We start from the raw sequence: 23,189 nt of genomic DNA, 5'->3' as shown, positions 1-23,189 counted from the left end.
TATAGGAAGGCCTATACCCAACACGGTATGATAACGGATGGACGCCTCATGATGGAGATTTTGGTGATGTTACCAATTAAGACAAGGATATTTAATAGCGCCTATTTACCAAAATCTAACAGGTACTTAAGTAGCGTCGGCTCCCCGACCACCATATCACTGATCTTGGTCGAGATCAGCGATCTAGTCTTTTGTTTCTTCTTTTTGGTCTTTTTGTCCTTCTTCTCCTTTCTCTCTGCCTTCTTGCTCGGCTCAGCGGCGCTGATCGTGGTGTCCGTGTCGAAAGGCTCTAGGTCTGGAGGAAGCATCTCCAGTCCAATCAAGACAACATCCTCTATGAATGCTTCGGCAGAGCAAACCACCTGTTCGATTGAGGATTATTTTAAGAAATAGGGCTTAAAAAGAAATATATAAAGTACGTAAGTTGTAAACGTACCGTATAATTTTCATAAGGATTGTCCGCAATAGAAATTTTCACTTCGCAATTAGATTTTCCTTTTCGAAGTGGATTGTAATGGACAATTATTTTAGCTGTCTCGGCCGGTAATAGTTTTAGAATAAAATCGTAATTTATGTCATCTGAAATCAAAAATACAAAGTGACCAGAAAAAAATATACTTAATATATGAGTAATTTATTTACGTCGTAAGGTCGTTTATTTGACACTATTTTACACTGAACATGCATGGTCATTATGATCAAGGCTCAAGTTAACACACGTATGGTAAAAATAGTTAACAAACCATTATTCTCAGCCAGCACGTCTCGCTCGGCCGCGGCGCATGACGTCAACCAGAACACGCGCCTGTCTTCCACCCCCTCTTCCTCCAGCACCAGCGTCACCACGCACGGCACCCGGCTGACGTTCTCAAACTCCACCCCCGCGTCGGTCACTGACCCCAGGCATGTCACGGGGAAACTCAGCTCACCCAACTTAAATGCCGTCATGGTGGGACTAGTGAACTGAATGCGCGGTATGTGCGCTTCGCCTATTATGCATAGGGTGTACAACTGGCTTTCTTTCTCGTTCAGTTTTAGCCTTATTTCTAGGACTGCTCGGTATTCCTGTAGAAAATATGATGATAAAGGACATAAAAAAGCTTTAATAGCTGAAGCTTTCTAGGATAGCAACTAATATTACCTCCAGAGCTTTTGGCGTAAATATGATGTCCAAATTCTTATGAGTCAAAGGCTCAATATGTGCTTCATTCCGGTCAAGTGAGAATATTTCCGCGTTGGAGTTACTTTGGTACAGCAGCTTCATGGCCAAGGCACATGGGACCAGACCATTGTTATACAAGTCGATGGTAGCCACGTACTCCGTCCCCACTATCACGTAGAGGAAGTGTAGAGTGACCGAGTCCTCGACAAACACGCAGTGCGGCGTTGTCTGAAACATTTTAAAAATAATCGTATATACCCAATGTTTGAACCATGTTCCAAAAGAAAAGGGTAATGATTCTAGCTTCCCAACCCGCCTGCCAAGCTTCTAAATTATAACAAACATCATTTCATAACTTTACCTCACAGTTATCGTAGTCGGACAGATCTTTCAGAATCATCTGCTCCCTGAAAGTATTATCCAAGTTCCAAAAGTCTAGAGAAGGTATTGCTCCGATGCCGACAAGCCTCAGAGGCACCCCATCAGCCTCGGCAGGGCAGGTGTCGCTGATGATGAACTGCACAGTTTCCTCGTACTTCTGTGCTTCTTCGGCAAAGAAGCTCACTTGCAAGGTCCTACTTGCGCCCGGTGCCAGCAGATTGTCATCATTCGAAATTGTGAATTTTCCGCATTTGATTGGAGGGTTTTTGATTCTGGAAGTAGGTAAATAAATGTTATGTGGAATTCATAAGCGTGTTAAAAAAAGCCTCCTTATCATATCCTTTTGAGACAACATCCGATTATTGGCTTGCACCTTGCTTAGCTATATTAGTTCATTTGGTCTGAAAGCACTCATACGAATTCAGGGGGTTGACTTCGGCAATATTCACTATTTTATTTCCACTTACTTATTATCCTTCCCCTTTGTAGATACAGGTGATTTAGGGGTTCCTGTACGTGATTTTGGCACATCTACCTCAACTATATTTTGTTCTGGTACTATAAGTGTGTATGTGAACGGACATTTGCTAGTGTTGGTCAGAATAACCTCTCGCGTCACACTGGTTCCCATCGATATCACACCTAAGTTTAATTCGCCCAATGGGTACAGTGAAAAACTGAAATACAAAATAAATTATATTGAAAAGTTGGGATGTTAATGGACGGAAATATTGCATATATGATTACTTTACCATTCTAATTCCAATTTCGATACTACGGATTGTTATATATGCAAAGTTCTTACGTATTGTAAAATGACGCAATAGACATGCAAATAGGAAATTCTGCCACTATAACTTGGTCTTTCCCCCCGTCCAGCAGCAAGCAAGTGTAAGCGGGCACGTTGTGTAGACTCGCCTTTGTCTTCGGTGTACATTCGAACTCTATCCTCGTTGGTTTCAAACTTGGCAGTAGCACCCCCGTTTGTGGCGATGCCCGCATCGACTTCAGCAACATGGGTTCGGGAAACTTTGACACTTTCTTTAACCTGAAAAAGCTCTTTAGAATAGAACTCTTTATTTTGGCCCATGAAAGTATTTTTTACAAAATAACAACTTATAAATAAAAAAAACACAAAAAGGCGGTCTTATTGCTTTAAGTAATCTCTACCAGACCACTTCTTGAATTAAAAAATGTTTTTATTTCTACACAGGCCGGCCGGTCTTACAAAAATAAGCTGTATATTCATATCCATACAAACGTATCAAACTCACTTGAAGTAAATGTTGTATTTCCCGCGGTTCAGCAGCGTTACTTCGCGCACCTCGGTGGAGTTGACTTTCACGTGTCCGTAGTCGAGGTAGTGCGTGGCGTCGTCTTCGTACGCGATCTGCACCTGCACGTCGTAGCACTCCGCCGACAGGGATATGGTGCGGCTCAGTAACGGCTCCCCACGCCCTTCGGACTGGTATATCTGGAGGCAAAAGGATAATTTCATAAATCCATAATAATACCTAATTATGCATCGTTGTTGAAAACGTATGTATCTGTAGATACATACTATCATATATATCACATATACGATGCTATGTATAGCATCATTCAACTTTTTTTCGGGAACTTAAATTATTCAATAATTTTCCGCTCGTGTTAAAAACTAAATACCTAACTACTACTACCAATGTTATTCAGAGATACTTACGTCGATTATCAATGGTATTTTCGCGACTCCGACTTTGCTTGCCATATAAGTGACTGTCACTACTGTATTGTCGTATCGCCGTACAGTCCCAGACTTGAGCGACATTGTATAGTTCTCCTCTAGCTCTTCGGGATTACGTATCTTCCACATTACAGGCAGCATAGATTCATTCTTTATTACAAATCTATCATCCTTGCGTCGGTAAAGTAGGAGCTTTCCGTAATCTATAAAATTATAAAAATACTATAAAAAGTCCTACGTATAATGGGTATATTCAAACGATGTAACCAGTGTCGCCCGGATGAGGAAGGTTAGATGAGGACAGACTTGTATTAGACAAATCAAAGGTTATTACAAAGGTTCCACTCGAGAGAGCCACGTACAGGAACTTCACCCCCTACCAGAATAGAAGCCCATAACAAAGAGTATAAAGTTACCTATGACATTAGAGAGAGGCAATATCTCGATGACGGGGGTGACTCCGGTGCACGCCACGTCCACAGACACGATCTCCGGGTTGTCTCTGATGCAGAATAGCAGCGTGGCGTGGTGCTCGCCCGCGGCTGTGGGGGCTGCTGATATCTTCACTTGTGCTCTCATCCCGGCCTGGTGGACACAGATTAACAATATATATTTTTAGGGACGTATATGTTTGGGTACTTACTTATACAGAGATGTATCTGGGAATTGATTAATAACATAAATGCCACCCTCTATTATAGAATAGTATACTTTGGTTCATATTTTTTTACTATCTAACTAGAATAATAAGCAACGGGGCAACAACCATAACGTTATATTTTTGACAAAATAAAATTATCTTACTTCTATTGTGATTAAACTTTCATCAACTTTAAAAACGTCTGTATCTTCTGTAAATTCAATACCAATTTCGTCGATCATCAGAGAGGAGTTTCTCAATTTGACTGTGTAACTTTCTTCGTAAACTCTGGAAATGAATGATACGTTTTAGGATCTAGAAAAGAACATTAGACTGTGTTAACAAATATGTAACGTAATTTTTACCTTTTGCTGCCTATAAATATAGGTCCAAAGTGGAATAGTTTCCGGTCATCCAGATACGTGTGTTTGTACACCGCTTCTTGGCCCTCTACCGAGCGCCGTACAAAATCACGGAACATCTTTTTTGGTCGACTGTCTATTCTGTATTACAACATAATATACAAAAGTTAACATACACACTAATTCCATGTACTTATATACTCCCGTGCGGGATAGGAAGGCACCTAGGCAAAAGTACATTGCTGCACTCATCAAATAACATTGATTACCTGGGAAGGTCACAGAGTCCAGAAGCTTTTACACTGACCCGGGATTGAGGCCAGCCAGAAACTTGGACAAATCGCTTTAAAAAGAAATTGCCTTCGGTTTCCGGTGTGAACGCAAATTTACATCTCACTAAGTCGCCAGGCTCCAATACCAAACGATGCTCGATATCTGAGGATATATATGTAAAATGATTGTACATTACTACATATTAGGAGAGCCCACGTGATCATGATTCATGAAAAAATGCGTACCGGTAGTTGACGGGACGCTGTACAGAGATAAAGGATGGCCGGTGTCGTCTTCAGCTGATTCGCCCACCGACTTATCAACACTTCTGACTGCAGTCGTTGATGTTTGGGCTGACACCTAAAATTACACGATATGAGGAAAAATTCAAACCCAATGTAGATAAAACATCGTACACTATTATCCATTGATTAAGTACTTAGTACCATTTTTCCACATAAGCAATGCCATTTTGATAGGCAATTTATAACATTATCTTGAGTTGAATCGTCAAATAATTTCAAATTAATTGTTTGGTTACATTCGCATCTTTTGATCTGAAATAACATTTTCGTTTATACACAACACTCATAAAATCTCAAGTAGATATAGTAGAGATCTGCATTCTTATAGAAGTCATACATACAGGAGGCTCCTTCAAAAACTTCCACGTAAGCGCATCTTCTTGCTGCAGTACCGGAAGTGTCTTTGGCAGTAACACCGTGTAGTTTTCAACTTTAGCTTCAGTGTGTATAATTTCATGCATTGGATCTTCTTTCAAAGCTTCTTGAACCTCTGGAGAGTCTTTGAACACGTTGATCAGACATTCCTTGTAGAGGATACTCGGGTACATGACTATGGATAGAGGAAAACCTTTTTCTATTTCAGCGTCATCGTGGTGTACCTGTTAACGATTATTTTTGATTATTTTATGGTAGCCATGGTCTTTATAATTAATGTTTATAAACTTCGTTAACTAAAAAAGTTCGTTAACGCAGTATACAATCAATTTTGATATTACTTCAGTCTCCGTTTTCAGTTTAGCTTTCTTCAGCGAAGGAGATCGTTTTTTCATCGGGGTAGCCATTTCACATTCGTTCACTATCCAATTACTCGCAACACTCAGGAGGCTTTCAAAAGTGTTATTTGCGTAATCATTAAATTTAGAGGACATCAACAAATATTCAGTTGTTTGTCTTGCTAAAATGAAATAATAAAACATTAATGCAGCTTTATAAATCTCCGTTATTGTAGACTGATCTAACAACACACATGCCAATCTACTGGACGTATCGAGGTAAAATTGGGTATACTTACAAATACCTAACATTTTCATGGGAAGTCTCTTTAATTTACTCATAAAAAATCTGCTTAGTTAATACATTTGCTCAGTACACACCTGACTTCTGTTCATCTTTCTTGGACTTCTTTTTGTCTACATTAGTAACGACATCATGAGTTGTTGGTTTAGTAGGTACCGCTTGAATATTTAAAAAGTTATGTATTATTTGTATCGACTAAAATATTTAAATTACACGATTCAAAATTGATTAAATAACTTACTTTTCGGCCGATTTTTACCTCCATGCTTTTTTATTTGGCTGAAAAAAGAAGATAATATGTGACTCAGTATCAAGATTCATAATCATAATGTTGACACTTAACATCAAAAGAACAATTATAATGTTGTTTCATTTTTCCGGTTAACAAGACCAGATAACCGAGACCAATAGTATAATTTATAATAATAACAATCGTATGTAGGTATGTTTTGTTACATTATTGTCTTAGCGATACTTCGTCTCTTCCGTTCTGCCAGGCCGTGTTCATAGTAAATCGATTTTATTTCTGGAGAAACGTTTTCGAACTCTTCCTCTGTCATTTCCTCAATACTCTGGATAATTTCCTTTATTTCCTCTTCATTATACAATTTAGGTTTGTTCCTGCAGATAAAATATAAGCTTCAGCGTTAGTATAGGGACAAATCATTCTTGTGACCCATTGAAATTACAAAATGGGACAAATACTGTTAGATATTTTTACTATTATGATACAATTTACAGACCAAATTAATGGCGATTCTTATATTTATATCATACTCACAATTCTTTATTATCTCTCTCCGCTAGGCTCTGTTCATAGCGCGCGGCCCACGCGGGAAATTCTGAATGGCACAGGACCAGGTGAATATTGGATATTGAACGTTTACATTTTAAAACAGTCATGAGAACTGATGTCGGAGTCCTTATAACAACACTGTTTAAATTATCAACAATAAATCCCTTGGAATATTTGTCTTGTTCGAAATAGTCGGTGAGCAAGCGTTGAATTAAGTTCTGTAAAAATATAGTATGCATATTAATTTCACGCCAATATTACGAGTAGTTATTGTTAAAGTTGTACCCAATTTACAAACGGTAGACATTGAAACCAATGATGCTGAAATTACTACTAAGAAAGCAGTATTACCAATGGAAACATGGTATCCTGCTCTATAGCAACAGATGCGTTCTTTGCCTTTCCTTTCCCTTCCTTCTTGCGGTTCTTCGACGGAGTCGCCGCCTTGCTCTTCCATATAACCTCTAACTTCATCATAATGGTTTCTACCTCATCAGCTGGGCCACTGTTTCTCCCAACTATATAAAATAAGTTATTTTTAACGCAATCATTACTATAATTTTTTATAGAGTTTGAAATTTGATTCTCTGGGGTTCTTACAGAACCTCCTTCTTTTTTCGAAGTCGGTCAAAAATTTAGTAGTAGTTTACCTTCATTGTTGGCATCATCAGTAGAAGCTCCAACATTGGCAGCGGGCCTACTTGACTGCCTTGCGCTGGTGTTTCCGTAAAGCTCGTCTATGATCGATAGAGCTTCGCTCTTCGCTCCACTCTCGCTCGTACACAAGGCGTCAGCGAAGGCTCGATCGAAAGTTATTGTTGGTATTTGTAGGTTTTTCCCAATTGAATACGCCATCTCTTGACTGTACTGCTCTAAAATGGTTTATTATTAATTATAAACAATCTGAATTTAATTAAATATTCATGATTTAATTACTATTAACGTACCTTGGTCAGGTGATCCATGAAAGAAAATGAGTATCCCTTTTAAACTTGGTGGTTTTTCATCTTCCGCTGGGGCAGGCTTCAACAATTGGAAACAATCATCCAAAGGGTCAATATTCTCATCCTTTAATGCTTTTAAAACATCTATATTTAAAAAGAAAATAATATATTTTTTTAGGTTTTCTGCTACACTTTTCGTAGGCGGAAGTGCTACGCTTTGTGTAGACAAGAGGGCTACGAGTTTCGTAGGCATGTATCCGTTTTTTTTGTGTCTTAAACCTATTTCTACGCTATCATAGTAGACTGAGATGCATTGTTTGTGTTATATCTTACACATTTTCTGCGAAATTATTGTAGTAAGTAGGTATATAACGTTTCTTGGTTGTTTATTTCTATTCGTAAGCCTTTTATACACAAAATAGTCTAGTAACATCTGACTTACCTGAAATAATTTCAGATTCAGTTCTGGAAACTCGTTGACTTATTTCTTCAAGTGGCGATTTTTCAGTTTTGGCACTCATTTTCCGGGGACTCTTGGATTTTCTTGAAAAAGAAATGTAATATTTTGTACATAATCCATATCATCTCCTACTTGTACCTTTATTTTATTTTTTGAGATACTCACTTGGTCTTAGATGTAGTGGACGATTTTCGAGCAGACGTTGAATCTTCATTGATAAGTCTGTAATACAACAATATTCATATCACATTATGTTTATAATTTGTTGCAATTTATGGCTTTGATTGAAATTTTGGATCAGTCATTAGATAAGTGTTTGATACTTATGCATTGCAAGTGAAATAATTCCCTACTCTATTTTGGTATTTCAATGACTGCTGCTTTTAATAAAAACTGCTAAACCTTTCAATAACCATAAAAAAAGTACTTAAACATTTTTTTGTTCAGTCGTTATAATTTATTACTTTTCTGAATACCGTGTTATTTTTAGAGTACCTATGTGATTGTATATCATGGCATATGCATACTTACCTGTGTTAAACTACATCTTAGTTAAAACCTACATAACATAATTTAACTGTTAAAATTACTTATAACATTGAAACTTGATATGAGCGTTTGCCCACATAAGCTACATTCTAGCTTGGGGCTCATAAGCATGTACCTTAGTCGTAATCTTCACATGAATAAAATATTTTTGAATTGAATTTTGAATTGAATTTTCTCTGTACATCTGTCTGTACGCACGTACGGGTCGCGAGCCGTACCGCAGTTTGGAATAATTAATTATGATATATATAGAATGTTGTTTTTTACGGGTAGTATACGGTACATACTGTTCAACGCGCTGCGCGTACGCGTGGTTGATACGTCTATAGATGATTGTTTTATGTTATTGTTTTACGGGTAGTATACGATACATACTGTTCAACGCGCTGTGTGAAGGTGTGGTAAAAGTCGAGTAGCGGCGCCGGGAGGGCGGCCCCGGCGGCGGCGCGCGGCAGCAGCAGCTCGGCCGGCTGCCCGTAGTACTTCATCAGCAGCGAGTAGATCTTGTCCTCTTCACTCCATTTACTAGATGTAGTGAATAAATAGTTGTTAGCGATAGGTGGATACTAAAATTCATACAAAATTATTTTTAAACCTAAAATTGTTCATAAATAGCTGGTACCTATTTATATTGTATTTTTACATATCATTAAATTTTACCAAAATAGTTGTGCATCATCATCAGCCTTCAGCAGTCCAATGCTGAACGTTGCCGGGACAGTTAACCAAGTTTACAACACAAACAAGTGTATTCACAAAAGACTAACGGATCACAATGCGCGAACACCAGCTCAATCGGGAAGTTACACGGGTTCATCAGCCCGAAGTACGCGTGCTGCGGCTGTGCCCACGGCAGGGCGGGCGGGAACCGCGCCGAAGGACCAACCACGCGCACGCACGGGACCACGCCCGCGCCGCGCACTGGCAGCACCAGGGGGGAGTGGTTCAGGTGGAAGTGGAGGGTGAGCTGCCCGTGGTAGGTTATCTGAGGTGAGGGGAAAAGGGAGGGAAGATTAGGTTTACACGTCACAGCTAGTTGCCGCTACATGGGTTCGTTATCGACGAATATAAACGTCACTATATCTCTATTCGCCATAAATACGGCGCTGTGATTGGTGGAACGCGCATGAAATGGGTTTATCGACGTCGATAACGAACCCGTGTAGCCGCCGCGGCAGTAACAATCTTAGCAAATACGTAATTTAAGAAGTACTGTACTGACCTCCATAGAAGGTCGGAAGGCGACGCTGAGCCAACCCTCCTGCCCCGCATCGTACACCCCGGACGAGTCCTGGATGGTGATGGCCGCTGCACCGACACTTTTCACTGTCAACGTTGCATACCACACGCAGGCCGGCTTGCCTCTGAAAGTTCAAGTTCGTAATTGTCATGTTACGCTAACACGTGTTATACAGGGTGTCCCGTAAATAGTTGTTAGTTTGATAAATGTTTAGTGGACCAATGGAAAGGGATTGATTCTTTGCTTCTCCATATAAAAGAGGATGGGCAAAAATATATGGGAGCTGGGACCACCCTCCAATAGCAATAAGATTAACATCGTTGGATAGGTCTTGTCAATAGGAATAACTTTTGCTTTGACAGCTTTGTTGTCACAGTTGTCCGTTTAGAGATATTTGACTTATAAGTTCCGATACTTGTCAGTTCATCTTACTGCTATTGGAGGCTGGACCACCCTCCAATAGCATTAAAACTAACGTCGTTGGATAGGTCTTGTCAATAGGAATAACTTTTGATTTGACAGCTTTGTTGTCACAGTTGTCCGTTCAGAGATATATGACATATAAGTTCCGATAGGGGGTTAATTAAATATTTTCTTGGGAAATAATACACGGTGATTATTTAATTATTTATTATTATAATTACACTATCTACACTATCAGACGAGATCTGGGCATATTGGATGACAATAACTGACGATAAAAAACAAAAAGGGCAGCGGTGGAGGTGTATTCTGCCCGTAACTTCTGTTACGTCGTCGTCTTGTCAAAGCAAAAGTTAATCCTATTGACAAGACCTATCCAATGACATTAGTCTTACTGCTATTGGAGGGTGGTCCAGCCTCCAATAGCAGTAAGATGAACTGACGATTATCGGAACTTATAAGTCAAATATCTCTGAACGGACAACTGTGACAACAAAGCTGTCAAAGCAAAGGTTATTCCTATTGACAAGACCTATCCAACGACATTAGTCTTACTGCTATTGGAGGGTGGTCCAGCCTCCAATAGCAGTAAGATGAACTGACGAGTATCGGAACTTATAAGTCAAATATCTCTGAACGGACAACTGTGACAACAAAGCTGTCAAAGCAAAGGTTATTCCTATTGACAAGACCTATCCAACGACATTAGTCTTACTGCTATTGGAGGGTGGTCCAGCCTCCAATAGCAGTAAGATGAACTGACGAGTATCGGAACTTATAAGTCAAATATCTCTGAACGGACAACTGTGACAACAAAGCTGTCAAAGCAAAGGTTATTCCTATTGACAAGACCTATCCAACGACATTAGTCTTACTGCTATTGGAGGGTGGTCCAGCCTCCAATAGCAGTAAGATGAACTGACGAGTATCGGAACTTATAAGTCAAATATCTCTGAACGGACAACTGTGACAACAAAGCTGTCATAGCAAAAGTTATTCCTATTGACAAGACCTATCCAACGATGTTAGTCTTAATGCTATTGGAGGGTGGTCCCAATCTGCCCATTGTCATTTTGACTGTCACCTGACTTATTACTTTGGAGAAGCATTTTTTTTGCCTTACCAAATTCGAATCCCTCTTTTGTCTTGCAAGTCTTGCAATGCAGGAAAAACTTACATATTTTTGAGAGGTATCTTGTGGACGACTTTGTCTCCACACTTGACTGTACCAAAATCAATGGCAGTGACATGCGAGACTAGGTACGGCACGGCGCAGGTGGCGCGCACCACCACCGGAATAGTCACACCGTATGGCACCTGCAACAAAAAATACATAATATACTTACTTCATTATATCGAAAACACAACGTACTCTAAGTTTTCGCTACTCACACCAAGATTGAAAGTTTCTTCGTAATTCTGTTCAAGTTCTACGAACTTATCCCTGGTTGGAGAAAACCTCACATCCATCTTGCCAACGTCACCTGCCATCAACTTTCCACACAATTTGAATCCAACGAATGGTGGTATATTTGCAATCTTACTGAATCCTGGCTTGGTTGCTGCTGGCCCATAATTCGTTATATCGACTGACATGGATACCTGTAAATTATTTTATCTTTAAAATATGCTTGGAAATGGCATAGATAATACCCAATAACGCACCGCATTACGTGGTATAACTGCATACTTACAACGGTCCCAATAATAACAACTCCGAAGTCAACAGTACAGGCCATGGTTCGGAAGCCCGGGATTGGCCCAGTCCGCCCCCCGGTCAGGTACATCGGCAGTATTTCCGGACGCTGCCTCAAGTGCTCTAACACAAGCTGCTTCTCTATCACCAGCTCGATGTCCATCAATGAAGGGTAATCGTCCTGAAACTTACCTCTAATGAATTACTATCCTTACTCAGAAATAAGTATTAATTCAAACGTTTTTCTTACCTCATCTGAAACTATGTACCAGTCTTCATGTTCGGGCAGATCTTCAATAGTGGGTGAGGCCGATACAGGGGTGTTTAAGTGTTCATTATCTTCTGTTCTATAGAAAATCTCCTTCACTAAACATAGATATTCCGGTGTCAAAGTAGCTATGGCCAAATATGTGAATCCATCTGAAAGCTAGTCATGAAATATGTATAATGGTATTATTGTGATGTATGTCTCTGCTAAATATATTTTAAACTATTATATAGTATAGTTTCTGGCTACTCACAGTTGCTTGATCGTGTTTCTGAGATGTTAAGTAAACTTGAGGAATTTCTCCCCATCCAACTACTTCGATGGGTATGGGCGGACAGCATCCCAATTCAAGCTGAAATGTGTCTGTAAAGTATCCAATCACCCCGGGGCTAACCTCCACATCAATTTCGATATTTTCATATGCTTCAATCCTTTTCTCAGAAGGTGTTATGTCAGCAACGAATCCCGTGAGATTAACGTTTCTGGTACCAGTATTAATATACGTTCTGTATTCAAAAGGTAAAAGAGCTTTGTTGGTAATAATAAATTTTTGGAGTCCTTTTTCATGATACGACATAATCTTGTAATTTAGTTTGTGCGTATTAATTTCATATATCATATCCGAACTCTGTCCCGTTATAAGTATAGTCTCTGATGGTCCACCCAGCACTTCACATTCAAGTACAGCCTTTAAAACTATATTTTTTGGTGGGTTAAAAACTACATTGATAGTCATGTTACGATTTTGTTCTAAACTACCTCTGCAAGGTATAATCGATACAATATCATTTACGTCAACCTCATTATTTTTCCTCTTATCGGGAAACTTGTTTGCCCAATCTTCAGTAGCTGGGCAGTAGTCGGTACCAAGCATTGGTATAATTTTCCTTAAGACTCTATTTTCTATTGGTTCTGTCTGATGAGAGCTGCTGTCAGTCACTGGACTATCAGGTTCTTGTTTCGTAATGTTATGTATACTAATAACAGCTGACTTCTTTTCCATTTCAGTTTCTTGACCTTCATCTGGTAAAAGTGGAGAGGCACTTATAGCACTGTCATCTGTAGAAAAAATCATGGTATTTATTTCTTTATAATTATTATATTATAAAGTTTGGCAAATTTTATTAAATTCGTAATTTTCGACAAAACTGAAATAAAGTGTAACTTACAGTCTGTCCCTTCTAGTTCATTAGTATCAGTACTATCTTCTGGTCCAGACGGCGGCTGGGACAATGAAAAGAACACGTGATGTTATTTTAATAAACATACACTCACGCCTTGTACTAATGTACTCCCTTGCGGGGTAGGTAGAGGTACATTGCTGCACCCACTTTTCGCCAGAGCGTTATGTTAGTCCCAATGTAATAGGGGGCGGGCCTATTGCCATTTTACGGGCACATCCAAGACCCGAGAACAAATATCTGTATTTAAACAAATATCTGCCCCAGCTGGGAATCGAACCCGGGACCATCGGCTCAGTGGTCAGGGTCACTAACCACTACGCCATTCGGTCCTCAGTTATTTTAATATGGCACATAATATTTAGTAGTTATCAGAAAACTTATTAAGTAAATCTTTTACCGGTTCTATATCGGTAATTTCCACAGTTTTCCACAAGAATTTATAGCAAACTAATAACGGAGTCACATTCTCTGCTTCAAAAGTTTTGCTTTCAATGCTAAAATTCCGAATACATTTGAAGTCAACTTGTTGTGCCAAAAATCGTATGTTCGGAAAATTTACTGTTCCAACGAGTTTTATGACATCCTGAAAGTTTATTTTATTAATATTAAAATGAAACACTAGAAACACCAAATATAAAAATAATAATAGTCCTTACTTTACTTTTGGGTCCTTTGAACCGAATATTTACAGAGTCAGTGTAGGTTTTAGAGTTGAAAGTTTTGTGCTTCGTAGTGTCAAACACTATTTGTAATTTCATGACCCTCTGATCGTCAAGTGTTTCTACTATGTTATTTGTGAAAACAAATGCCATTTTAATTTTATGAATATCTTCAAAGAATTTCAGAGATTCTTTAATATATGGTGGTACAAGATTCTCTGTAAGACAATCTATTATAACTTTAGACTCATCTTTCTTTTCTTTAGAAAGTCTCCCCATATCAATATCTGATTCCAAATATTTTATGCAACAGCAATCGTTTGCCTCTTCAGGAGGAATTACATACGTTTGTCTTTTCTTTAAAACAGCGAAAGGAGGCTTTATATCGATCTCTATTTCTAGAGGTAATTTAGACACATTTTTGATCGTAAGAATATCTGTAAAGTATGTTATATTTAAAATATATCAGTCTTATCTAATTAACAACAATTAAAAATAAAGTTACGTTACTATACTTACCTGTAATTTTATAGTGTTGACTAAACGGTCCATAATCGTATCGAAATTCCATGAGTTTCGTTGATAGCTCCAGTTTGGGGTCAACAAACTCTGCAGTAACGGGGCACTCCAGCAGTAGTTCCTTCTTGTTGACTCCCTCGACGGTTCCGAGTAGAAACCACACGTCCGTCACTGTGGCGGCAGTCCGTGACACACCCGTCACTGACAGTTCCACCTTCTCTCCAGCTGCCAGTTTCATTGATCGGGGATTCAAATCGAAGAAAGGCCTGAAATGCATCCATATCAGTTACAGTATCATTTATCCAGATGCAGTTTACCTTTTTATCTACTTACGTGGTTAATTCCTTTTTCTTAGACGTTTTATAATTTTCATTCCACTCTAGTATATGGAGTTTGGTGCCACAATTTTCCATAACAACTTTACAGTTCATTTTGACATGAGTAAAATGCAATCCAAGTATGATTTTGTCTCGATGCTCCCCTACAACTATGCTAGTTCCGTAGCCAGTGGCTGTAAGTGGTACTACCTAAAAGGTTACAACAGTTAAATCAAATCTAAATAGACTCTACTTGGATTTTCTTAAATACGATCGATCCCAAAAATGTGGCTATCAAAAGCTTTCCTCGGTTGGTTGCTTTATAAACAGTTTATAAACCGAGATATTTTATAAAGTTAATTAATCTCTTACTGCATCTAAGAATGCCATACTTGGCATTGAGAGTTTTTGGCCCCTCATTTAAGAACGATGTAGTTACGATGCATATTAAGATTTTTTTAAACTTACGGTTTCACTATACTGCTCGAACTTGACGAGCAGTTTATTGGTAGCTTTGCCGGCGTCCAGGAGGAGCGCCGTGACCGCCACGTCCAGTTGAGACTCCGGCAGTAGGGCGCCCTCGCTCGGCTCTATCAGCCAACTCTTTAATTTGCCGACCTTTAAAACAATATTATATGAAGTTTTTTAAAATATTTTGGGCTTGCAATTCATATACATAATAGGTTTAGGGAAACTAAAAGTCACCTTAAAGCATTTAGTACTAGGGTTTTCTGTTGGTCCAAAAACAATCATTACATGGTTACAGAGGGCGATCAAATTCATGATTGTGGGTACATAGTTTATATGGATGTCCTTTTGAAATGTATCAGTGACTTACCAAAGTAATCGTATAGTGAACAGTGATTGGTGAGTCATTGCTGAGCGTGAGTGTCTGGACGTCGGGAGTGAGGAGCTTCACTCTGCCCCAAGCCAGGCTGGGCGGAGAGCACGACACGATGGGGCGCACCCCGCACGCCGTGATGCGACAAATATCGATCACTTCAGACGATCCAAACAAACGGATTCTGAGGGATAGATTAAATGCAGATTGGATAATACGAGTACGTACAATGAAGTCCTCTAGAACCGGTGCAAAAGTGAATCAAGAAACTCCAGGATTCTATGTATTTCACAAGCTACAACTAGTTTACAATTCCATAAATACACAAGTAACTATATTTGTAATATTTATTGTATAGGTCAGGATTTAAACTATTACCTTAAAATATATTCATGATTCCCTTCAACACTCGTTACAACCTCCACCGGCAAAATGGTTGGTTCTCCTGGCGTTATGATTCCCTCTTTTAATTTGACATCAACTTTTAGTTCTCTTGGGTCCTGAATATGATAATGGTAAAAAACTTGATTATTAAAATGTTAATTAGTTTAGACATCCATATCCGTGAAAGTATAAACCACATTGATTGTTGAGCATTAGCATTGAGCATCACGAAACTTACCTCGATTTCCTCAACAGTAAAATACCCATAGACATCGGTGGCCGTGAAAACAACGTCATGTTGGTAGGGATAGTTGAGGAAGCACACATCGAGATGCAGGTCCGGTGCTGGCGTGATGTCCGGGACTTGAGCGTCGTACCTCACGGGCAGTACTAGTGGAGGACTGTCAGAATGCTCCAGCTCTATATCCATGGAGGTCTGATTAGCTCGCACTAGGTTTGCTAGTAGGGTCACCTGATAATGAAATTGTGTTAGCTGTATTCATGCTAGATGTTTAAAATAGTTAGAGTATACTCAGTATTTGCTAACATTCATTTTGAAAAGTAGTGGATCACAATGTGTTTAGTAATAACCTTCAAAGTAACTTTTGATTCAGGCGGTATATTGATTTTGCTCGGCTCCACAGTGAATTCCTTAGGCCATGTAGGTGTTTCAGGCTTCGGCCAGTCCATTACTGCGTAGTCTTGTAATGTTATACTGGGCACATCAGGGCCGTCTTCGGGCATTTTTATGCAAACATTTACGCTTATAACAGACTCGTTTATAACATCTAAATCCAAAGTTTTCGGGACTCCTATAATAATATCAAGTGTATAGTTAAGTTTATTTATAAGTTACTACATGTGAAGTTGATTCTCATTCAAAAACATTCCTAATACACACCTATACTCACTATTCCAAAATCTAAAAAAGGAGTACTAAATTTCAAAGACGGATAAATTACTTCTCCCCTGAAACACGAAACACATAAGCAGTATCATAATAACAGTCATCATAAAGAGTATATTCTTCATAGAAGTTGATAAGTGCTTACTTTAAATATAACTTGAGTGTAATATTCGTATCACGAATTACAAAACGAGTTTCTTCAAAATATGGTCCTTGATTTGGATTAGAAAACGATATTACAAATATCTCTTTTTGGCCCGGTCTCAGGCAGTGCATGTCTGGACTGCAAGATATTTTACTACCAAACAAAACGGGTGTTTCTTGGAAGAGTATTACACCGTTAATATGACCTGATAAAGAAAATAAATATAGAGTTTCCTCATGATTGGTCAACGGAATTAGTGATAGCAAAGCGCGCTTAGAGAGGAGTAGCCCATTTCTGTAAGTAATATACGTATTTACAATTCCAAGCACATATCACAAGAAATGTATTAAGTAGATACTTACCTCTATTAATAGCCACCACCTCATACCGGTAAACCTTCTTGATGTAGACCCTGTCCATGTCCAGAGTCTCGACGTTCAGGACGATATCCGGGGGCAGGGAAGCGCCGGTCAAGACGACAGGGATCCTACAGTATATGCCGTCTAGATCGAAGTAAACAGTCTCCTCGAAATCTCCATAAAATTTTGGCGCAAACGTGATTATGAGTTCAGTTGTTTTATTTGGCCATATTTGACCCTTCTGCAAAGTTTGAATCGACTGATCAACAATTTGTACAAAACACCTTTGCTGTATTTAACTTTGGTTCTAGATCTAGAGGTTTCCGGACTTATTGCAGAATTTTCATACGGTTTATCTGAGTTTTTTTGTATACTTACCTAACTGATGGATACAAATAACCTTCTGCCATTGAAACTAAGATACTGGCGAATAGTTTGAAATTTACTCACGATCGGATCAATAGTAAAATGCATATTTTCAAACAATAGAGACTCATCCGCGACCAACGCCAGTATCTCGTCGTAGAATATCCGGGTGTACACTCTGAGATGCTCGTCGCTGCTCAGAATATCGTAGTAAACCAACTTCGCGTCCTTGCCCAACTCATTTTCCTTCACATCGTAAAAAAGTTTCACCAGTTTTACTTTGTCATTGAAATCTGAAATGTTCACAGTAATTACAGTCAGCTGCATAAGTAGCTATACTTTTGTACCGGTCTGTTCAAAATCACAAGCTGCCTATTGATTCATTAGAAAATTTATGTATTTTAGTTAGTAGTTTAACGTAGTTTGATAAGGTACAAAAGCGTAGATCTACTTAGGCAGCTGACCGTAGGTGCTTCATGTCTATCTACAGTACCTAGTTAGTAGTTAGAGTTAGTGATGTAACGAATATTCGCATTCGCATTCGCGAATATTCGCACTTTTTTGGATATTCGCATTCGCATTCGCAAAATTTTGTGCGAATGTTTTGCGAATATCAGTAGGTACTTTTTAGAAAAAAACTATTTGAAAATAATGGTAGGTTAACAAAGTCAAAATCCATTCGTCTATAACTTTTTTTATTACAAGTTACCCTCTTAATTACTAGTCTTACTTTATCATATTTATTTACTTTGGAAAATGAAACTATAGATTTAGTTAATAGTTTCATAAGACCTAAACATAAATAAGCTCTTTAAACAATCAAAAAGCGTATTTTGACAATACGGCTGTCCAATTTCAAAACACAGTAAGCGCCAACTTAAAAAAAAAACGGGTCTTTGATTTATACATTATTTTAGGCGATTCCGCGCATTCCTGCATTGTCAGAATATCAAAAAACGGCTTAGAAACGAAAATAAAATTTCTAAAAACCTAGTAACTCCACCCTGCGAAATCAAAAATGCCACGAAAACCATTTTAAAACACAGTAAGAGCCACCAACCATTTTAAAACACAGTAAGTGAAAATGACTTACTAGGTTTTAAAATTGTCAATGGCGCTTACTAGGTTTTGAAATGGTCAGCAAAGGTAAATTTTTGCCCGTTAATTTTAGTAAGTCACAAATGGCATATATTATTACAAACACTTTTTTCGAAAAAATATCAGATATTTCAGAACCTGTATCTTTGAACCAATGAGACCTAGAGAGGTGAATTAAAAGTAAAACATAAGGAAATTTTGTCTTCTTTATAAAAGCCATAGAGACCTTTCTCGTCAGAACCTTTCTACTAGCCCTATTTTGCATAAACCAAAAAAACTCAAACATTGTAAACTAATTTTAGCTCAAAATTTAGGAAATATTGTCTAATTTAAGGCAGCCATAAATAATGTTCGTGTCAGACATGCCTTCTTAATATGGCGATTTGGTTAATTTAGATAAAACTTAAAAATATGCCGGTATTTCAGCTATTACTTAGTGCGGTCGTGTAAAAGTGCTGCAAAATTTGATTTATATTATGTGAAGGATCCAAAACATATAAAAAAATAAAAAACATATAAATTATTACGTTATTATTGCAATTTCAATATACTTTACTTGTTTTAAATTACACAATAATGGCTCTTACTAGGTTATAAAATGGTCAGTGAGGGCGGTTTTAGGGTGAGAAAACCATTTAAAACCTAGTTAGTGTTTTCTTTGGTGCATTACAGCAACAATATTAGTCATATTTAAATGAAATAGTATTGTATGTAAAGCCTAGGTTCTGCCGGTTCTTTTAAGCTTACATTCGTTTAGATATGTATCATAGTTTTACCAGGGCATTGAAATGAAGGGACAAAAACGTTTTTTGGCTCTCCTGAACATTTTGTCTCTTGGCTGTTACTGTGTTTTGAAATTGGACAGCCGAATATAGTGTCAGAGCAAGAGAGCCATAGATTTAAATAAGGTACGTGCACCAAAGATGGCACTATTCCTAAGATGGCCAATTTCAAAATTTAAATCTTTTAGACGCCCGGATAAGTTGTAATTTCGCTCTAATGTTTGGTTAGTGCCATAGAAAAAATAGCCTACGATTTACATCCTCATTTTTACAAACTTATTAGTATTTCTTTAAAATAAAAAACTATTTTCGTTTTTTTATTCAGACTTTCGTAGGTTCAATGGCATTCTGAAGAAGCTAAGCATTGTTTGTATTCTTTGTTGATGTTTATTTTATTTAATTACTTCTTGTCGCCTTGTTCCTATGAAGGCCCACCACACGCGTTGCCCGAGATGGCCCGGGCCTTACAGGACTATACAATATCATAGTTTCTTTGGAACATGAAAGAGACGATGAGTGATTTCGGCTATATTTTTATTATTATGTTATATTCAAACACAGAAACTAAACTTTAAGCGTAGTTACAGTCTCTTAGGTATCTTCTTTCCAATTTAAGTAATTATAAAATTAATAAAAATTCAAACATATTTTTTTCTAAACCCAATAAAGCCAATATTTAAGCATTGTTTTTATTTTTGTGAATTAGTAAAAAAACTGTTTTTACTTTAAAAAATTGTTAGAATAACAGAAGAACATTATCATTATAGACTTTTGTAATGAAGTTAGATTTAGTTTTGCTAAGCCTAAGATAGACCACCGTACTATTACGTCCAAAAAACGACAGTAATTGACTAATTAACAAAGAAGTTCATATTTTTGTTTATTTATTTATTTAACTCTTTATTGCACAAATATTACAAGTTTAAGTTTTAGGTAAAACATGGTTTTTGTTTTGATAGCATTCATAAATTACTTGATTAATATCGGGCCATGATAAGTGCCTATTTTCCTAAGAAGGCCAACATTAAAGGTGTTCGAAAATGATTGTTTCCGTAAAGAAGCTTGATTTAATCTGATGATTTATTTGTTGATTAATATTCAAAAATAAATGCAGAATATAGTAGGTAATCATGTTTATTTTCTTAAATTGTTTCTCATTTTAATATTTTTTTCTCATTTTTTATTTATTTAATTATTGCAAAAAATGGGCATTAAAAGGAGCACGTACCTTACGTTCAAATGTTTCGTGTTTAAGTCACCCTCAGAAACCGCACACAGTCGCAATGAGTCGAGATAAATAAAGGGTAACTACTTTAAAAAAAAACTGCAACTGGTATTGGCTATTCTGATTCGGAATGTGCCTAGAACGGAACGTACCTCGTTCAGTACGAGACTGCCATCAAACCATACAAATGACGCCACATTTGAACACAAACTGAATATTCGCATTCGCATTCGCATTCGCGAATGTCGATATCAGATATTCGCATTCGCATTCGCATTCGCGAATGTCCAAAAACACACATTCGTTACATCACTAGTTAGAGTTGTGCAAGCAATAGATTATTAACGTCCTATTATCACTGTCATCAATCGAACTTCATGAAAAAACTCCTCACCCGCATTGACGCAACTATTTTTCATGCAAGCGTAGGTGAGCGTGAACGGAGACTTGTTGGTGATCTTGAACGTCTGCTGTCGCACGAGCGTGTTGAATGTATCGGAGAATAGCACCTTTTGTTTCTCTAACTCCACCTTAACCGTGTGAGCTGAGCTTGCTAGCCGAATGCAAAATACTTCCCCTGTTCAATATATTTTTTATTATTAGGTACTTATCTACTACTATAATAATTCATCTATTTTAGTCCCTCGTCCTCCTGTAAAATATTTCCCGAAGCAATATTTCAATAACGAGGTTGGTGCATAATTAGGTTGTTACGAATGTTACGATATACGTAGTAATCATCGTTTAGTTTTACAAATAAATGTATGATTCAAATATAGCGTACCTGTTTCAAATATAGCGTGTAAAAATCCTATAGATTCTTCCAAATGCATGGTTTTAAATCCCACTTTGATATCGAATCTCTCGCCCGGATGTAAGAACGCACTTTTCGGATGGACCGTAAAAGGCCTGAAAAAAGTATAAAATGAATCATCAGTCTCCGTTTGTACATAACGTAATTCACGGGGTAGGTAACTTGTTGAAAAACTTACGCTTGAGTTTTCAAAGTAAAACCAGCTGGTATACAACCGATGTTGTGAATACTGACGGTGTGATGCGTTTGAACTTTTAGGGGCGTCGCCGGCACGTTGACTTGGTCAGGGAAGTCGAACATCGGACGTGCCCCAATAGCTGGCAATAAAATATATTCGAATAAATAGTTTAGATCTGGTTTAGATATGAAAATCCACTACTTTTAGGTCTAGACTCACCCACTTAAACTCACCAATGATCGGTAGCACATATTCTTGAGTATCCGTAGTAAACTTGACACAATGAACATAGTCCACGTATTGTAGCGGCAGGAAGTTAATATTGAAACTGACTCCCATTCCCGGGGCTAGCCGGGATAGCAACTGACCACCACATAGCTTGATGGAGAAGGTGGAGCTATCCGGAAACTTCATAGTTAGGAATACTGGAGACTGAAAATTTGGAATTCATAATCTAGATTGTATATGTATTATGATATGAAGAAGATCGCAATATCTAAGCGTAGTCGAGATACTACTATGGCCACGGGACAACATAAAGAAAATAAAATGAATATCGTGTATAATATTAAAACGCATACCAAGCTCGTATTCCTAACAGTAAACTTGGCCACGTATTTATCGTTGGGCTTATAGTTCTGGAACACGACGGCTCGAGGTGCGAAGATCAGTGCAGCATGAGCTGTGTCTCCGTCAGACACCAGGTTTTCCACCTCCAGGTCTCCGGCCTGCTGCAGCCGCTCCGCCGTGCTGAGGCCCAACTCCAGCCGGTAGCGAGACGGGGTTATCTGGGTACGCTGGTGTGGAAAAGTTCGGAGTAAGGCCATAGTTATAGTAGGTGTAGTGAAAGTGTAGCTGATATTGTGAGCAGCAGATAATTAGTAAGTATACAATCAACGCAGGGAACAGTATTTTTAGGTGTTCCTGATGTTCTACTTGTTTTAATACCTAAGTACTCATAGCAGAAAGGTTACCTGTCCTGTTGGCCCCCATTTTTTCTTTTCCAGAAAATGGTATATATCCGCTTTAAAATACCCATGCTTATTAAAACTGTTAATTATATCCATAAAATAAAAGCACAATATGATCGAGAGATCGAGTTTATTTTTGTTGTTTACTAAAATATGACAGAACGTCAAACAAGCCACTTTGATTGATCATTTGTTGATCAT

At 38.0% G+C, this 23,189-nt stretch overlaps 1 protein-coding gene across 1 annotated transcript in view; it reads right to left on the bottom strand.

The window, feature by feature from the left end:
* LOC105385906 (hydrocephalus-inducing protein homolog) overlaps positions 1 to 23,090 on the bottom strand; it is a 32,548-nt gene extending 9,458 nt beyond the window's left edge. The window contains exons 1-53 of the mRNA XM_048627801.1: positions 22,599 to 23,090; positions 22,251 to 22,449; positions 22,018 to 22,156; positions 21,810 to 21,934; positions 21,420 to 21,602; positions 18,005 to 18,213; positions 17,558 to 17,795; positions 17,196 to 17,400; positions 17,045 to 17,112; positions 16,735 to 16,955; positions 16,382 to 16,615; positions 16,138 to 16,259; positions 15,757 to 15,943; positions 15,387 to 15,536; positions 14,935 to 15,128; positions 14,602 to 14,867; positions 14,080 to 14,519; positions 13,821 to 14,006; positions 13,409 to 13,463; positions 12,493 to 13,298; positions 12,222 to 12,398; positions 11,970 to 12,152; positions 11,668 to 11,877; positions 11,453 to 11,592; positions 9,835 to 9,976; positions 9,380 to 9,597; positions 8,988 to 9,137; positions 8,229 to 8,285; positions 8,046 to 8,146; positions 7,607 to 7,747; positions 7,310 to 7,531; positions 7,011 to 7,177; positions 6,645 to 6,877; positions 6,320 to 6,484; positions 6,105 to 6,142; positions 5,941 to 6,021; positions 5,563 to 5,741; positions 5,188 to 5,445; positions 4,988 to 5,098; positions 4,787 to 4,901; positions 4,538 to 4,703; positions 4,272 to 4,409; positions 4,071 to 4,194; positions 3,683 to 3,851; positions 3,246 to 3,469; positions 2,818 to 3,017; positions 2,349 to 2,591; positions 2,011 to 2,220; positions 1,524 to 1,815; positions 1,142 to 1,390; positions 744 to 1,065; positions 437 to 579; positions 110 to 362 (exon numbers count right to left, since the gene is read on the bottom strand). Coding sequence (XP_048483758.1) covers positions 110 to 362; positions 437 to 579; positions 744 to 1,065; positions 1,142 to 1,390; positions 1,524 to 1,815; positions 2,011 to 2,220; positions 2,349 to 2,591; positions 2,818 to 3,017; positions 3,246 to 3,469; positions 3,683 to 3,851; positions 4,071 to 4,194; positions 4,272 to 4,409; positions 4,538 to 4,703; positions 4,787 to 4,901; positions 4,988 to 5,098; positions 5,188 to 5,445; positions 5,563 to 5,741; positions 5,941 to 6,021; positions 6,105 to 6,142; positions 6,320 to 6,484; positions 6,645 to 6,877; positions 7,011 to 7,177; positions 7,310 to 7,531; positions 7,607 to 7,747; positions 8,046 to 8,146; positions 8,229 to 8,285; positions 8,988 to 9,137; positions 9,380 to 9,597; positions 9,835 to 9,976; positions 11,453 to 11,592; positions 11,668 to 11,877; positions 11,970 to 12,152; positions 12,222 to 12,398; positions 12,493 to 13,298; positions 13,409 to 13,463; positions 13,821 to 14,006; positions 14,080 to 14,519; positions 14,602 to 14,867; positions 14,935 to 15,128; positions 15,387 to 15,536; positions 15,757 to 15,943; positions 16,138 to 16,259; positions 16,382 to 16,615; positions 16,735 to 16,955; positions 17,045 to 17,112; positions 17,196 to 17,400; positions 17,558 to 17,795; positions 18,005 to 18,213; positions 21,420 to 21,602; positions 21,810 to 21,934; positions 22,018 to 22,156; positions 22,251 to 22,449; positions 22,599 to 22,844 — 10,294 coding nt within the window. The 5' untranslated portion in view covers positions 22,845 to 23,090. The remainder of the gene's footprint in view (positions 1 to 109; positions 363 to 436; positions 580 to 743; positions 1,066 to 1,141; positions 1,391 to 1,523; positions 1,816 to 2,010; positions 2,221 to 2,348; positions 2,592 to 2,817; positions 3,018 to 3,245; positions 3,470 to 3,682; positions 3,852 to 4,070; positions 4,195 to 4,271; positions 4,410 to 4,537; positions 4,704 to 4,786; positions 4,902 to 4,987; positions 5,099 to 5,187; positions 5,446 to 5,562; positions 5,742 to 5,940; positions 6,022 to 6,104; positions 6,143 to 6,319; positions 6,485 to 6,644; positions 6,878 to 7,010; positions 7,178 to 7,309; positions 7,532 to 7,606; positions 7,748 to 8,045; positions 8,147 to 8,228; positions 8,286 to 8,987; positions 9,138 to 9,379; positions 9,598 to 9,834; positions 9,977 to 11,452; positions 11,593 to 11,667; positions 11,878 to 11,969; positions 12,153 to 12,221; positions 12,399 to 12,492; positions 13,299 to 13,408; positions 13,464 to 13,820; positions 14,007 to 14,079; positions 14,520 to 14,601; positions 14,868 to 14,934; positions 15,129 to 15,386; positions 15,537 to 15,756; positions 15,944 to 16,137; positions 16,260 to 16,381; positions 16,616 to 16,734; positions 16,956 to 17,044; positions 17,113 to 17,195; positions 17,401 to 17,557; positions 17,796 to 18,004; positions 18,214 to 21,419; positions 21,603 to 21,809; positions 21,935 to 22,017; positions 22,157 to 22,250; positions 22,450 to 22,598) is intronic.
* Between the last annotated feature and the right edge of the window lie 99 nt (positions 23,091 to 23,189).

This window comes from Plutella xylostella, chromosome 4, assembly GCF_932276165.1.
Source record: "Plutella xylostella chromosome 4, ilPluXylo3.1, whole genome shotgun sequence".
Taxonomy (NCBI): Eukaryota; Metazoa; Arthropoda; class Insecta; order Lepidoptera; family Plutellidae; genus Plutella; species Plutella xylostella.
This window is presented reverse-complemented; position numbering and strand designations above follow the sequence as displayed.